This window comes from Trachinotus anak, unplaced genomic scaffold, assembly GCF_046630095.1.
Source record: "Trachinotus anak isolate AG129_WGS33_773 ecotype Australia unplaced genomic scaffold, CSIRO_AGI_Tana_v1 ptg000010l, whole genome shotgun sequence".
Taxonomy (NCBI): domain Eukaryota; kingdom Metazoa; phylum Chordata; class Actinopteri; order Carangiformes; family Carangidae; genus Trachinotus; species Trachinotus anak.
Window position 1 is genome coordinate 5,378,536 of NW_027273861.1, and position 17,179 is coordinate 5,395,714.

At 38.2% G+C, this 17,179-nt stretch overlaps 1 protein-coding gene across 4 annotated transcripts in view; it reads left to right on the top strand.

Annotated features, from left to right (window-relative positions):
* Window positions 1-7,097, top strand: part of gabrb3 (gamma-aminobutyric acid type A receptor subunit beta3) — a 53,420-nt gene extending 46,323 nt beyond the window's left edge. For 2 of the 4 annotated variants that reach the window (XM_071487105.1, XM_071487106.1), the window contains 3 exons: window positions 1,069-1,313; window positions 1,889-1,969; window positions 3,785-7,097. In XM_071487105.1, the coding sequence (XP_071343206.1) occupies window positions 1,069-1,313; window positions 1,889-1,969; window positions 3,785-4,132 (674 nt within the window). In that variant the 3' untranslated portion in view covers window positions 4,133-7,097. The remainder of the gene's footprint in view (window positions 1-1,068; window positions 1,314-1,888; window positions 1,970-3,784) is intronic. The other 2 variants (XM_071487107.1, XM_071487108.1) reach the window with 1 other exon arrangement.
* The last annotated feature ends 10,082 nt before the right edge of the window (window positions 7,098-17,179 follow it).

Here is a 17,179-nt window from a genome sequence, read left to right on the forward strand (position 1 = left end):
CCTGTTCTCTTTGTGTGCTACATTAGCTTTAAAACATATAGTGGAGCTGTTTTTGTGTATCTAAGTAACTTCAAAGTTTCCAAGAAGCATCCAGGAAATTTCATCTGAACAAATTTTAAGGTTTTACTCTTTACTTTTTTAACTGTTATAACCAGGTTTTAGGGAAATGTATCTGCAGCAGATGAAGATGACTTTAGACCTTGACAGAAAGATACAGTGTTTGTCAATAGTTAATAGCATTCTTATTGAGGATACCTTTATTTTAGAGATTGGGTCGTGACAAACTATTTCACCCCTGTAATTTAATTCACTGTGCAAATTAATTTTAATTAAAGTTATAATTATAGAACCTCTTAAAAAGCCTGTTATGATAGCCAGGTAAGCAGGACTTCTCATGTAGTGGTCTAACGTCAGCAATATGACATTTTAATAGGCCTTGAGTAGTATGCCTAACTGATTAGTCAATAATTTGAATTCACACCATCGCAGCTGGTGTCAACTCCACTCTGACTGAAACATTACTGATACCAGCAGATGGAAACTGATTCAAAATGGGTCATCCAACTACAATAAAAATTTACTTTATTGATGTTATTTTGTGTCGGGTTTCATATATAATCATGATGCCGGTATTAACATGTCATTTTTTCCATGGAGAAAGCTAAAACTACATGTGAAAGAAATAAAATTTGTTGTAACTTTTTTAAGCTAGGAAACAGAATTTAACCAGGTTGTTCTTTTTAATTTAAGTTATGACATTTACATGAGTTCACCCACAGAGGGTTATGTCAGTATCAGGCCTAAGGACAAATTTCTTTGTGCATGCAAAGGTGGCTGATACAGAAAAGGTCACTGGACTGTTAAAGCACAGGGTGTTCCACTGAGACTGAGAGCAAATGAATCTCTACCATCTTAGTTTGACACTAAATGTTGAAAATCTTAATTGCTAGTAATATTTGCCTGAAACCTAAAACCTGGAAGACATCATCTGTGTTGTTTAATGACTGTATAGTTCATATTTAAAGTTACTTGTGCAATATGGTGACTGTAATTCATTTTTTCTTTCAGGGATCACCACTGTCCTGACCATGACAACCATCAACACCCATTTGAGAGAGACTCTGCCCAAGATCCCCTATGTCAAAGCTATCGACATGTACCTGATGGGCTGCTTCGTCTTCGTCTTCCTGGCTCTGCTGGAATATGCCTTCGTCAACTACATCTTCTTTGGAAGAGGTCCTCAGATGCAGAAGAAATTGGCAGAGAAGGCGCAGAAGGCAAATAATGACCGGAATGAATTTGACAGGCCCAAGGTGAGGATTACTGCCATGCAGCTGGGAATCCAGTTACACTTATCAATTCACATAGATTAGCAAAGAGGTTCAGGACAGCGGGCCCTGGTCTTGTAAGGTCTACAAGCAATGTCAAGCCACTTAACATGCCACAAAAACACAAGCACTAGAGCTTCATAATTAAACAAACTGGAATATAAATCGTAATATGGCCTAGTGCAATATTCACATCGCAAGATGTATTTCAAAAAATTGCAAATTGCACATTTTTCCGATTGACGCAAAATGTGTCACAACATTGCACCATAAGTGTTGTGGCACTATAGAGATTCCCCATGACTCATATCGCAAATACGATATCTGCAAAAATATATATATATTTTTTTGTATGTCGTGCAGCCTCAGTTGGCACTGTCTTGGTGACCAAACCCCGACAATGTGCTGCTAAACCTGCAAAAATTGGTTATGAGTATGTTGTGGTTTTAGTTTATTGTGATTTTAGTGCAAATCAGTAACACTGCTCCTCGTCCTGAACTTATCAACACCTGAACAAAGCTCAGACAAAGGGGTTTGTTGTTTGTGTTTCTCCTGGCTAGTCCATACTGGAAGGAGGCAATTGCAAGTCTTCGTCTGTTAAACAGTCCAATCAGGTACAAGGGCGTCGTCACTCACGAGGGGTGAGTGTCTGTCACTGCCTGTTGTGTCATGTCTGTGAAACCTCTACTGAAACTTTGCAGCTGCAGGGCAAAGTTTGATCCCCTCATTTAACCAAGGAACATTCTTCATCCCAGCATCTCTACCTGCCATCAGTAGATTCCTCTTTATGTTGCCTTTTCCTCTTTGGTGTTTTACCTGTTTTTTACCTGTTATCTGTATGTTTTTGTGTCTTTCTCATTACACCAACCAAAATGTCAGCTGGATTAATGCATATTGCTTTAGGAGTCTTGAACCACTGTAGTTTACAATTTATTGCCAGGAGTGCTCAATACAAAAAAATCATCATTACTGCAATATTAAGACAATTAAAACAAAGTAAAACAAAACAAATAACATTTTAATCCTATTAATTACGGAGCTCATTAGGTAATTACATCTCCTGTAACACTATCTGAACTGCCACATTTTGTTCTTGGACTTCCCATTGATGTTAAAATAAGTCTTGTGAAATATAAATATTTATTAATTATTTTTTAAAAAATTAATATTTATATTATATATTTCATAATATGAACTCCTTCATTAGTACCTGAAGATTTGTCACTACCTAATTTCTTGTTTTAACGCAAACATAAAAATGTCATTTCACTTATGCATCTTTTCTTCGGTATAATACATCCTACGCAGCATCTTATAAAACATTAAATTATATGAACAGAAATTAATTTTGAGACAGAAATATGTCCAGTCATCTTTGTTGGATTATTAAAGGTCCCATATTGTATAAAGTAAGATTTCCATGTCTTTCCTGATTATAAAGCAGGTCTGGATGCTATATTAATGCTGTGAAAGTAACTGACCCTTAAAATGAGCCACCAGGACTTCTGTAACTTTGTGATGTCATAACTAGACAGTCACTGACCACAGCCATGCACCAAGCCACGATGAGACTAGACTTACTATCCAGCCTTGCACGATTTGGTTTCTCTGAGTACCTTACCTTACCTTTCTCTGAGCAGATTTACCTTAAATCTGCTATATTTTTATTAGATCACTCAGGAAACAGTCAGCCAATCAGAGGAGAGAGTCAGAGTCTTTCTTCTGATTGGCTCACCAACCTGTTGTTACTAGAACTCCAGAGAGAGGAGATGTAAAACTACACTGAGATGCTTTTCGGTTCTTAAAACCACAAATATATCTTCTTATGGAGATCAACACTTCAAATAAATCACTGGAAAAGTGTAAAATATGGACCTTTAATATCTTGCACTGTCCACTTTTAATTTTTCCTTTAATGTTCCACATTGTTTTGGACAAGAATTGGACCAAGTGTGGAAGAACTTTTGAAAATATCTAAATAAGTGGGAAGAAAGGAGGTCAGTTGTCTAAATGATAAAAAGGTCACATCTTTAAATAAATGAGATAGTGTATGGCAAAACACACCGAAGTTGACAGAGCAGGAAAATAAATATTCACCTTGTTGGTTCCTCTCATGGTTCATGACCACATTGTTATATTACTGTGTACATCTTGTACCTCTGGTTTTGCCACATGGGTCTGAATGATTTATTTGTTTTTGTGTGGGAAGAAACAGCTGTCATGACATTAGTATTAGAGCCATCCAGTTCAACCTTGATCTGATTTGTGAGAAGTGATTTAACTTTGGGACAGGAAACCTGCTTTTGAAGGCCGCTCTCTGTTTTCCAGGCTGTAATCTGTCAGCCTGCAAGACGATGCCGGCCCCGGGGCCTGACGCATGCTGCACATGTGTCATCAGTCACTGAAGCCTCAGCTCACAGCCCATTTTTAACACTGCTCCTGTCTCTTGTGCCTAGGTCGACTCCCAGGGGAACATTTTGCTGACAACCTTGGAGATCCACAACGAGGTGGGAGGGAATGAGATCACAACCACTGTGAGCGAGACTCACAACTCTTCCTCCATGGTGTTTGACAACTCGGGGGTCCAGTACAGGAAGCCGAGTGTGCCACGGGAGCCGGGCCGCCTCAGCCTAGACAGGAACGCACATCTAAAGAAGACCCGTCTGCGGAGACGATCCTCGCAGCTCAAAATCAAAATCCCAGACCTCACCGATGTGAACGCCATCGACAGATGGTCACGGATAATATTCCCCTGCACCTTCTCCCTCTTCAACTTAATCTACTGGCTTTATTATGTCAACTAATGCACTGATGTTCTTTTTTTTAAAACCAATCTCTGTCTCATTCTTGTTTTCGAATGAAAGACAGAATGGCACAACCATAATGAACTGTTTTTTATCATAGTGAGTGCAGACTGACGAGCGGACTGTCACTCAGACGGTGTGCGTCTGTACATGCACACTCACAAAGATTTATCTACAGAACATGTGTTTTACAAAGACTTTAATGACTCTGCTGTGACCCATATGGAGACCCTGGGACATTGTACAGAACCTCATGGGTTAAAGCGCAGACTAAACAATTATTTACACTGCTGTAGGTCAGTTATTACATTGTACCCATAATTTCAGTATAAAATGTTAAAATGTATTGCTAATGGCAAGACAACTGACAAATGGTCCTAGTATTATGACATTACCTTACTCCCTAGCTGCTATGGACAAATATGACTAGTAAGTCTACACACAGGCCAAACTCAGTTTATGATCTGGAAACAATTTGCACTGAAACCAGACTTGAAGGAATAGTTCAAATTTTTGGGAATATGCTCTTTTTTGCCAAGAGTGAGATGAGAGGATAGACACCATACACATGTTTGTATAACACATATGAAGATACCCTCATCAGCCAGTTAGTTTAGCCTAGCTTAGCACAGAGACAGGAAACTGGTGGAAACATTTCAGCATATTTCCAAAAATCCCTAAACTATTCCTTCAATTTGTCTTGGAGTTGATACCACCAACTGCTCACTTGCTGTTTTGAACGTGTGCACTGGAACTGCTGTGACCTTGCTCCTGTGATTAACAGGGGCTCAAACACTGTGTCAGGATGTCAAAGTGACTGATTTCAAAGCCCAGTTTTGATTAACAAGAGAGAGGCTGATGGAATCCACACCAGCATTTTGTAAAACCATTATTCTGTCATTCACTGCCTCTATTTAAAGACATTTTAGGAAATCTGCTTCTTCACTTAATTACTGAGAGTTAAAGAGGAGATTGACACTACGAATATGAAGCTGAAGCCAGGTGACTGTTAGCTTAGCTTAAAGACTCGAAACACTGGAAAATGGCTTGACTGACTGTTTTTAAAAAATGGCTCGAAGGCTCACTGACACATTATTACAATCGCAATTGTCTGTGTGTGTGTGTGTCATCATGACAATTGGTGGTCCCGGAGACACCTACTGTAGCAGGAACTGCCACAGAGGAGGTTTTGAGGACTGTGGCAGGTGTTGTGAACAGATTTTGTCACTGCAGCAGCGTCACAACTGTGGAAGATACAGTCACGTATCATGGTATAGTTTCACATTTGTTCAATCCATACACAAACATTGATGTAAAAACAAGTTGTGTTTTTACTTGTGGTTATTTCTTGGCTGGACACCGTGACTTCCAGAACTTGTCATTTTTACAGTTTTGCATGTGTGTGGATTAAACAAACAACATATTGTGTTAATTAGTCAGCTTTAGGGGATCTAGTAGCTGGATTTTGTTAACAGACTAGCTGTTTATGCTAAGCTAGGCTTACCAGCCCAAACTTCATATTTAATGAACAAGCATGTGTATGGTATCAATCTTCTCATCTAACTCTCAGTGACAAAGTGAATGAGAGTAATATCAAACCATTTCTTCATTTACAACATTAACAATTTACAATTCTCCATTTGTTTTTGCTTTCAGTATTCAGTAAGAAATGTCATATACGCAAAAACAGCTGGACAATATACTGTTGTGTCACATGACTGTAGAAAAAAGGTTCCCAGACTTTTGTAGAAAACATGTACAATATCTGATCAGTTTACACTATTCATTTATTTATTTATTCATTTATTTATTTTGGTCATTGTGTTTTCAGGACTGCTGTCACAATATTTTATTGATTTATTCAATACAGCATAATTCACATGGCGACTTCCTTTCGTTCAGACTGCATGTTGTATTCGGGAATAAGTGCAGACACACTGTTGCACATCTCACGTCAGATTTTCTCGAGTTTTTGATCCTTCCTGAAATTTGATGTACATACTGTAACTGCACTTTTTCTTTCAGCTCACATTAATTACATGGCTATGTTGTCAACAATGTTTTGCTCAGTGATTTCTGGCCTTGCTGTTTTGTTGTTAGTCTTTACACAACATTATATTTTCCTATTTGTGTTGTAAATGTAAAACACAATATCACAGCTTGTGATTATTTCCATTCTTTCCTAAAGAAGAAATTAGATCATGTGAAATACTACAAGTGAAAAAAGGGGGTATATACAGTACTATCTCCAAAACGACGACTGTTGGCATACACGGCTCGCAACGCACCATCTGCACCACTTGGTTGAGTGACTTGCGGCGCGTAGGAGTGACACCACCTGTCAGAAGTACACTCAGCTTAGCAGCACTAGAGTGCAGCCGCCTGACAGAGCCCAACATCCCGTAACAAATTAAACAAAAATGCATTACTAATGTACCACCACTCCACAACAGTTTCCTAACGAGTGTAGAGGCTTGAAATATTTACTGCACTTGAATTTCCATCATGCTCCTTTAAAATTGTTGTTCAATTTGTTGCCAAAAACTACCACTTCAGCTACTTTTCTTTGGCTTTACTCTACTGGCTCTGCAGATATACATTTCTACTGCGTGTGAACAGTACAGACTTGACAAAGGCTTAATGGTAAAGTCTTTCTCTTTAACTCCCTCTATTTAGCATTTATAAGCATTGAGTAAACTCTTAATAAACTGTTTATATCACATTATAATGTAGTTTTGCACAGATTTAATGACATTTTTAAGTTTTAATGTGTTTGCCAACATATATATATATATATATATATATATATATATATATATATATATATAACTTCTATGAAGGAACTGTAACTGGAATAGCAACAGACAGTGAATGACTCATAACACAGTATAGGATAGGTGTAATCACATATAATGATATACATGTATGAAGAGACACAAATAAAGAAATCCTTTATCAACTTTTATTAATTGTTTGTCCTGATGTATTAATCCTTCACAGGTGGGTTTAAAACAGGTTTCACTCTTGACCTGGGAAAAAATGTTAACTGAAGGTCAGCTTATGACATTTCTTCATTGCTTTCAGCCGGATCTCATGTTCTTTGTCGATGGATGGTGTTAAAGAAGTAATGATAAATACTTAAAAGCTTAATTGGCAAACATAAGCAATAAAACGTAGTGAATACATTCGTTTGTGCCACTGTGTCAGTCACTAATTATCTGTTCTTACATCAGTTACGGAGGCGTCATGGGAGGAGTTACAGTCACTGACATGAATTAAACAACACAGGACAGGGTATCTTACATAAAGCTTCACTGGTTTGGGATTAAATTAAATGCCCAGAACAAGAACAGTCATGTTAAATAATAATGAATAATACTGAATATGGTATTAACCTGCTCAGTGACCAAAAAAAAAAAAAAATAGAAGACCTCAGCTGTTTCTTGCAGGCCTGCTCAGCAAACCTCTGACTGAGAAAGGGTAAAACAAGACCATTCATCCACAAATGAAATCCTATTGCCCTTAAAGGGATACTGAACCTTTAAAGGACATATCACAAACTTAATGTTGATATAACACAATAGATAAACAGTAAAACCAACAACGCAATTAAAATGACCTACATCTAATAACCAAGAGCTTTATGTGGAGAGTGGCGTCCAAATCAATACTGTGCTTAAAAAGATTAAGAGCCTTCAGCCATGCCCACGATTGGCCTCAAGAGGACCTAAGCTGCATCTTGTGCCCCATTTATTTCCCCATGTTTCCTGTCTGTCTCTGTAGTGACTGTCAAACAAAGGCAGCCCACATCGACAGAAGTAGCTTTGCACAACACAGTATCACAACTTTTCGTGTTCATGGTCACGAAAATTAATCTATTGAATCGTTACCCGGGCATTATTTCCGGACTTTTTTTGTACTTGACAGAACGAAATTTAAATGCAGGTATTTTAAGTGGGAGCGGATATTCTTGAATTGCTCATGCGCAGACTGCAATCCTGTGTAGCACGGCGGCCTAAGGAGAGTACAAGGTAAGATTGGGTGATCATCTTTAATTTAAAAGTTTAGCAAATTTTCTGTGGGTGTCGCGCGACTCTCTCAGGTTCATTTGTGTGTTTATCTAGCGCTGTCACCTTCCTGAAATTGAAATGAGGAGCATACATTAAGCACTTTTAAAAATTTCTGTTCAAATTTGTGACACTGTGCTCAACCCATATTGGCCACATGTAATAAATAAAGATATGTTCTGTTTTTTTTTTGCTTTGTTTTGTTTTTTAGAAAAGACGGTGCAGTTGGCCTTGTATACATTTTTACTTAACCCATTCCAAAAAAAAAAAAAAAAACATAAACAATGCACCATGCATCAGAATTCAACATTACTCAATCAATGTGTCTTTAGCAAGGCTGTTGCTAACTTATGAGTCACAGGCAAGCATCATAGGCTGTGATGCTGCCGGCTCTCTCTGACAGAACCTGTCAGTATGGTAACAATTAGCTGTCATGTCAAGAGGAAGTCAGTCTTTCATTTGTGCCTTTAGAGCACAAATGAAACTAAACAGTGGCACTAGAGGAAAAGTCAAGAAGTCACCAATGTCAGTAGGTTTCATCTACTTGGGACAATGAATGTCTGTACAAAAACGTAATGGCCATTTATCCAACAGTTGTTGGGATATTTCAGTCTATAGCAAAGACAGACCATCGTTGCTAGCGTGGCTAAATATCCACCTGGACTGACTGCGACATTTCAAATACACTTCACTACGCCATTTTTTGCATGGCCTCATCAGCAGAAAGAGGATTGAAACAACCATATCTATAACAAGATATGATCCCTTTTTTATTGTGTGTGTGTGTATCAGCACCACTGAGGTCACGGTACAGTGGCTCCGGATGAGCAATGGTGGTGTAATCTTCACATCTGCAAAACAACTGTAACCATGATGTTAATCATTCATTAGTCATCTACAGTCTTCATTTATCCTCCCTGTCCTTTCTCTGCTGTATTACATTTGCACAAATGGAAGTCATTCTAATCTCATTTCTGTCACTACGCCTGTTTGCTCCTTATTCCCCCGCTTGTGTTAATGTTGTGATTGGTGTAGTGTGGGATGAATGGATTGGGGAATTCAGATGCGCGATATGCTGGAGCTGCAATAATTCAATCTGCAAATTACAACTGATTTATAGTGTTGCACTTCAGATAAATGAACAGCAGGAGTGTACTTCGCTGTGCACTGTACACACGAGCACCTGATTTTAGGACCCGTCTCTGCTGTGAAATCTGAGTTCCCCAGCCTTCAGTCCCCTGTACTGATTAAATGTCTTTGTTCTGGTGACAGATGAGATTAATCAAACCCCTGCAACAGTTCTTGGATGTAATGGCTGTGATCGAATGAAGCAGGGATGTTGTGCGCACAGTAGTCCCCTGTCTTTCTTAATGCTACAATCATATTTTAAACAGTCGTGTGTTTCTGACTTCTTTTCAGAGGGTGCTTTCCTGTTTCAACATGATGTAAAAGTAATTTAACACAAACAGATGGGATAAAATGATGGGTGATGATATTTTATATCCAAATGGTCAAAGGTACAAAGACAGAGGATACAACTGCGAGGCATTAATTCTAGTAATGCAAATGGTTTCAGAATGAGGCCTTCCAGTAATGTACAGGTGTAACGTTGAGGTGTCCACACACTTTTGGATACGTAGTGTGCTGTTCAGAGAATATTTATACGTTCTGTATCACTGCCTTATTCTGCACAGACAGGTTATCAAAAAGCCAAAAGGAGAGAACTGGTTGTTCCATCCATCCACCATCATGTTCCATGTTCCACCATCTGAGAAATAAAAGTCAGAAAACATGTTAAAATTCAAATGTCAGAAAAACTGTGAAGTAGAAACAATTTTTTTTTACATATTTTTGTAAATATGAAGCTTCCAAGTAAAAAATATGTAATTTTAAAATTACATTATCATAAAACTAAAGTTATCATTGCACAACTTTATAACTGCTTCGCTGTGGTGAGGGTAAGGACAGTGATGGAGATTAATGATAGTAAAATGTTTGGTAATAATCTGTGTAATTTACAACTTTGTGGGCTGCTTTTGTGAGCCCACTGGCCATACTAGCTCCAGGAATTTATGTTTACAACCCTGTCCTGTCCTGTCAGCGTTTTGTCACACCGCTGGAGCTGGGAAGTGGTTGAGGTGGAAGGTGAGTAAACAAAGTGCAGGACTGTATATTTATATATAAATGAATAATGAACAAATGAGTCAGCTTGGCTTTAAAGTAACTGTTCATTCAAGGAAACCAGTGACCTCCTCTATCCAACACAGCTGACGCTATTCTAACTAAAACAACTCAGAGCTTTAATGTTTCCTCTATTTCAGTGGTTGCCAACCTGTGGGCGGTGGCCCACTGGTGGCCCACACAGTTTTTGCAAGTGGGCCAACGAATCATTTGCAAAATAGTAAAATTTTTCTGAACAAAATTTAATTATAAAACTTATTTGTTCCTCATATTAAGGCCTATCTCTGTGATAAGCCAGTAATAGGACATTTTATGTTGTGGCTGGCCGGACCACTGGAGTATCTACATGGATAGCTGGTTAGCAACAAACAAATTAAAAGGAACAAAAAAAAAATCTGTATTGTCACGAGATCAGATGTGAGCTGGAAACATTTTTGAGATTTTCAAGTGGGCAATGAGTTGGAAAAGGTTGGGAACTGTTGCTCTATTTTGCTTATAGTACCAAATTACATATTTATTTTCAGGAATAAGGAAAAGAGGTGTAAAATGGAGCCTTACCAAACAAACCTCATAGCAAACCACAGCTTTTTTTGTGGAGAGTACAGCAAATAATGTCCAAAAAGACGCCACTCTCTCATTTTTAAGTGTATTGTGCCTCATTACAAAGAGATACATGCTGCCAAACACGTCTCCAAACCTCTTGGTAGAAACAATGATTTAAGCACAAAACAGGCTTTGAAAAATGTCAACCAGTTACTGCAGGATGACAATGAAACTGCAATAAAGTTGCCACATCAAAGCGGGCATGCAGAATATTCAGACATGACAACTTGTAGAGAAACAAAAGGCTTCCTGTCTGATAAAACCCCTGAGGATGCTGGACAGTAAACCCTCCTGAAAAAATGCTGCTTTGAGGATTTGACTGTGTAATTAGGGTTTTTACAGGGAAACTGACAGATGGGCTGGTGAGAGAGTGTCACTCATAAAAAAAAAAAATCATCAGGCATTACAGATTTGTTCAGTAATTGGCATGTAAATCAGGGATCAGATGGTACAAGGATAGCAAAAAAGAGATGGCTCCCTTCAGGGAATCTTAAAGGAGTATGGGGAACGACTGACATTACGTATACAGCAAGATATTTTTAACCCTGAGATACAAACATTGTACCATAGATTAAGGAATAAGTGAATTACTATTGGAATGAAAAATAAGTTATTATTCTCCATGTCCTCAGTCTCTCAGATAATGAACCTGTGTGTGTGTGTGCAATATAAGCAATAAAGGAAACAAATCAGAGACTAAATTGGGCTTCTTTGGGAAACTATGAGGAAGATAATTAGACCAAGGCAATAATAAATTTCTGAATGTAATGAGACAGTTTGAATATCTGTAGATTCACAAAGGATAATTAATCTTAACGAGTGATATTAAAACTGGAGGCGGAAGCAACAACAGCAGCGGCAGTGTGACTAATCCCCTAAGAGCAGGTGGACCAATAACCAGGAGCCAAGGCTGCCGACACAAAGAGGATCTCCAGGTTCATCAAGGAAGCTCTTCATCACCAGGAGAGTGTGAGCACTCGACGAAGAAGATGTATGATGCTGATATCATCATAGGCAGCCTCATCCTGCACAACTCATGATACATTGTGGAGCATTTTTGGAAAATCTGTCCTGTGAGAAAATACAGCCACATGAAATGTTTCCCAATAGTCCAATAACGCTTCTTCAGATAATTCACCGTAGTTCTGTGATCTGAGATGAGTTTAACCTCCTTCATCAGGGAGGGAGGACGGTTTTTATGTCCAAAGGGAGCAGTCTGATAGCTCTTTTTGTGCACGGCTGTTATATATTTAAGAATTTTGTGCACACAACTGTCCGAAGAACAACTATTAGACCAGCTACTGTTGCTTGGAGATTTGTGATGCAAAGGAACTAGTTGTAAATTTCCCTATTGCTACATAGCCAGCGTTAGCATCAACAGCTGTTTACTTACCAGTCTAGAAGAAACGTGACTTCGTAATCAGACTTCATTTTTTCCTCATGAAGAGCTGTCTCCAACTATCTTGTTATGCTTCTGTTTCCATCACTCTTCTACTGAAGTTAGCATGCTAAACAGCTAGCCCCTGCGCTGCCAACCCATCTCTTCCCTGTCTGATACCGAGTCACTGTAGCGTCCAGTTTGCTCTGAAGTAGTGTTGCTCAGAGGACAAATTATAACCTCTTGTATTGTAAATGCAATGATGGTTGAAGCTTTTGGCAACACTGGTAAGTAAACAGCTGTTAATGCTAGCACTGCTGTATAGCAACAGCAAAACTTACAAATAGATCCTTTAATAAACTGTAAATTAGTTAATAAATTATTAAAAATGACTTTGTTCACATTAACACCTTAATTGATGATACTGTAAGAACAATCAGACTTTATTTACATGCAGATATCTGCTTTTCTCTCTTAGTACTAGTATTCCACTTTAAAGGAAGAGCATTTTTTTTTCTTGATGATTCATACAACTCTCTTATCTGTCCGGTAACTATGAAGCTACAGCCAGCAGAAGTTAGCTTAGTTTAGCATAAAGACTGGAAACAGCTAGACCGGTAACAAAGAAAACAAAATCAGCCAACCAGTGCTTCAAAAGCTCATTAATTAACATGTTTGTTTAATCAGTGCAAAAACCAAGGTACAACATTTAGTAGTTTTACATATATGTTATATTCTGGATTAAATCTTGGACAGAATAGGCAACTAATGTCGATTCTAGGAAGTTACTGGCACCTGCCAAGAAATACTCTGTAGCAGGTCTCACTGCCACCATGAGGTCCTCAGCACACACACCAACACCACAGTCCGCTCACAGATACCGTATTTTATTGTGTTACACACACTTACAACATAATTATATACAACTCTATCATGTGCCTCCGGTCGCCCAACTTTTCCAGCACACACAGACCAAACAACAACACAGTTCAACAAAAAATGGCTGTGTCTGAAATCACTGTATAGTCCACTGTAGAGGGAGTTTTCATTTATTATTATCATTATACCCTTTATAGTGAAGTCATTGTATCCAACAATCCATCGTGAAAAGTATCAATGGCCACTAACCAAGCAATATATACCATCATGCAAAGAAAGAAAAACAGTGAGGAGAAAATGACATGTCCAAAAGTGAGTGGGTTTTTTTTTGTTCATTTTACAGATGAGCTCACTATATAGTCCTCTGCACAGAACACCCCAGATAATGAGGAGAGAGTAGTGAATGAGAGAGTGACTTCAGACACAACCAATGTTTGTGCCCGTCCCCTGAGGTCCAGGGCCCAGCACACTACTGTCATGCCTCAGCTGGATAGCTGAGTTCCCTTTTTTGTTTCCCCTAGTGTGTTGTCTTGTACTTCCTGTTTTATTTTGAGACTCACCTCTTTTCTCGTTTCAGGTTCCTCACTTCCTGCCCTCATGTGTCCTCCCCTTGTGTGATTACCTGCCCTGCCCTAATGTGCTGCACCTGTGTCTCATTGTCTTCCCTCTCCCTGAGTATTTAGTCTCTGTGTTCCCTCCCTTCTTTGCCAGTTCGTCTAGTTCTGTATGACTACGTTCCAGCCTTTATTCCCCGTGTGCCTTACTCGTGTCTTGTCTAGTTTTTGGTTTTTGACCCTGCCTTTAACCACCGATTTTGATACCTTTGCTCCGCGGACTGATCTCCAGTGTACCGACTTTTGCCTGATTAAAGGACATTGTGAACTCGCTTGCTGTGTCAATCTGCATCTGAGTCCGAGCCATTGTTCAGCCCTGACAACTACTGCATAAAAGGTTGTATGTTAATTATTGATCTTTAGAGGTGCTGCCAGGTGGATCATGTTACCTTTGTGCTCCCCATTTTAAGTCTTGATGTTATTTAGATATGAGAATGGTATGATCCACATAGACTGCCCGAAGCTTACTTGGCTGATGTGGGGCAGGATAAATTCCAGTCTGGAGAGAGTCTATGTCAGACATCAAACACTGAATGTTGTTAAATGTTTGGTAGCAGCCGCACTTCAAACAGTCACAGCTCACAGCAGCTCCATGAATGAAACTGTCTGAAGTAACTCAAACTCTATTTTTGGTCATTTGATGTTTAAATATATGAAAAATATTTCATATAAAAATTAGATACTTACTTTCTATTCTCCTTCTCAGTCTGATTTGTCTCATTGTCACATGCAAATTTCATGTCATGATTGTGTACAGACACAGATAGATAGATAAAATACTTTATTAATCCCTTGGGGAAATTCAGAAATACATTGCATATATCCAAAGATTTGTATGAGTAGAAAAATTGTGTTCTGTACAAATATTAATTTGGTTTATGAGAAGACTTGTCAGTCAGATCACCTTGCACAGTAGGTCTCATGTCAATATTTCTTAAATCCACGCTCAGCTACATGACCCTTAGTAAAACCTGACTGTATCTTCATGGGGTAGAAATCAGAGAAAAGTGAAGCTGATTGTATCATTGTATTTTAATCATAAATGTCCAATATGCTAAAAATATACACCCACTATTCAAGCACGGCCCTCTCATTACCAACAACACCATCAAGCTGACAGAAAATAAACCACTCAGACAAATGTGCAGAAGATTCACAGTATCACTGTCGTGCTGGTTACGGCTAACCTCCTGAACTCATCACTTTTATTAGCACACCTTAGCTGGCTGCGAGAGTGCAGCTGCTCACCAGCTGGGCTGCACCCTGTCCAGATGGTTCTGCTGCGTTTGCATCCAGATATATAGTCCATTGTTATTATGAGACATTATACTAATAAATCTGTCACATTAGCTTGCAAAATGATACAATGCAAAACATTTCATTTTGCCACCATTAACGTCTGTGGTGGCTGGGAAAGAAAAAAATATAGTTTGACACAGTAAGTAAACTCAAAATGTGGTGAAGTTGCTTTATTATTAAAATATGATTGTTGTTACTGGTTCATTACTTATCACTCATGTATTAAACCTATCAAGTTACCATGACACTCCTCCAGGTTTTCATTGTGAAATTGCAAGTGCAACACGGCATCAGATCTGCAGCCTTTCATTAGGCTGTTTCACAAAAGGCATCAAAAAAAAGATCTAGACGTCTTAGAAATTAACAATAATTACTGAACTAAACAGCTCTGATGTTCTCAGTGAACTGACCCTGGAAAATCTCATCTATGCATTTAAATTTTGGACTTCTCCAAATAACACAATCAGCAAACTGTAGCTGACAGAGGACACCGCTGCTTGGTTTCACAGAGAGCATCAGCGTATGTGTACACTATGTTTGAAGTGGTATAACATCATAACTAAGATCTTGTATCGGACCTGCAGCAGATGTCAGGTGAAAATGAGAGAAACCTGGACCGTGAACCGCCTGACTGATGGGGTCAAAGTTCATGCCTTAGCCATGTCTATGTTGCCACTGATCAAATCAAACAGCTTATACCTCGCCATGATTTACAAAGGTTGAAATCTCAGCCCAAGTCTGTGTGGAGTTTGTGCGTTCTCAGAGGATGACTTAAAATTGTTTATACATAGTACATATAATTTAGAATCCATCCTTAGTGGGATGGATATGTTAATTACTTGTTAATTATTAGTTGGGGTTCTGAGTGCTCACAATTACCTGCACTTAAAACATCACTGTGTCCCTAAATAGTTAATGCTGTTCAGAACAGAAGAATCTAAATCATGTTGGCAATGATAAATAAATGAAAGCCAATTCTGGAAACAAATGTCTTGTGAAATGGGATATGGCAAACACACAAGTAAATTCAGTGAGTGGATTATCATGAAATTCTGTACAGAGATTCATGTCCCCTGAATTGTAATAACAATATGAACTGTAATAACAATAATAATAATAATAATAATGCAGAAGCCCATTTCTGCCACATATCCAAGGAAATATTTATAATATATATATCGGAAATAACAATGTCATGGATTCTATTTTGTTATCATCAGTGGGACTGCTGAGGAAGCAATCCCTCTACGATTTTCTCAGGTTCAAAAATTCTTTATTATTTTCTTATTATTCCAGCGTTTTTTAATTTGTAACTCCTTCTACCCACCTCAACATAGAAACTAAATTCAATCTTTAAAATGTTCAGCTCCATTAAATTTTTTTTTTCTTTGATATATTTCATGCTTTCTGAAACACTCAATGTCTATTGGACATTTTTTCCCATTAAAAAGAACTGACAGAAGTTTTTCACAACTTTGCATGTATTTTTCGACTCCTTGTACTTGCTCATACTTTCAAACTCCATTCAACTGTCAAAATGTACTGGTCAGAAATGTTCTGACATTTTTGGTTGTTTTCAACTCTTAAGTCCATTTACTACAATACATGAACCTTAGTTATAATGAGAGAAACCTTCCCACTTCTATTCAACCTCTTCCTACTCATTCACTCATTCATACAAGAACATGTGATTTAAAGGTCCGGATCATCTTCTTCATTTTGTTCTGTTATTAATTAACAGATTCCTTCTTACTTTCACGACAGTGGGATGTTTTTGTTTTTTTTTTCCTTCGTTGTTATAAATCAAGGATTCAGGCCCTGCCGTGCTGTAGCAGTTGTTTTTTTTATCCCTTTTTTCAGCACGCAGTGAAAAACATGCTCATTACACTGAAAAATTAAAGCTGAAGTGAAATGGCGTGGAATTAAAAAGTGACAATGCAGCACAAGTATTTTTTTTTGAGTGTGTGTGTGTGTGTGTGTGTGTGTGTGTTTTTGAGCACAAAAACAATATATCGGGGGTCACCGT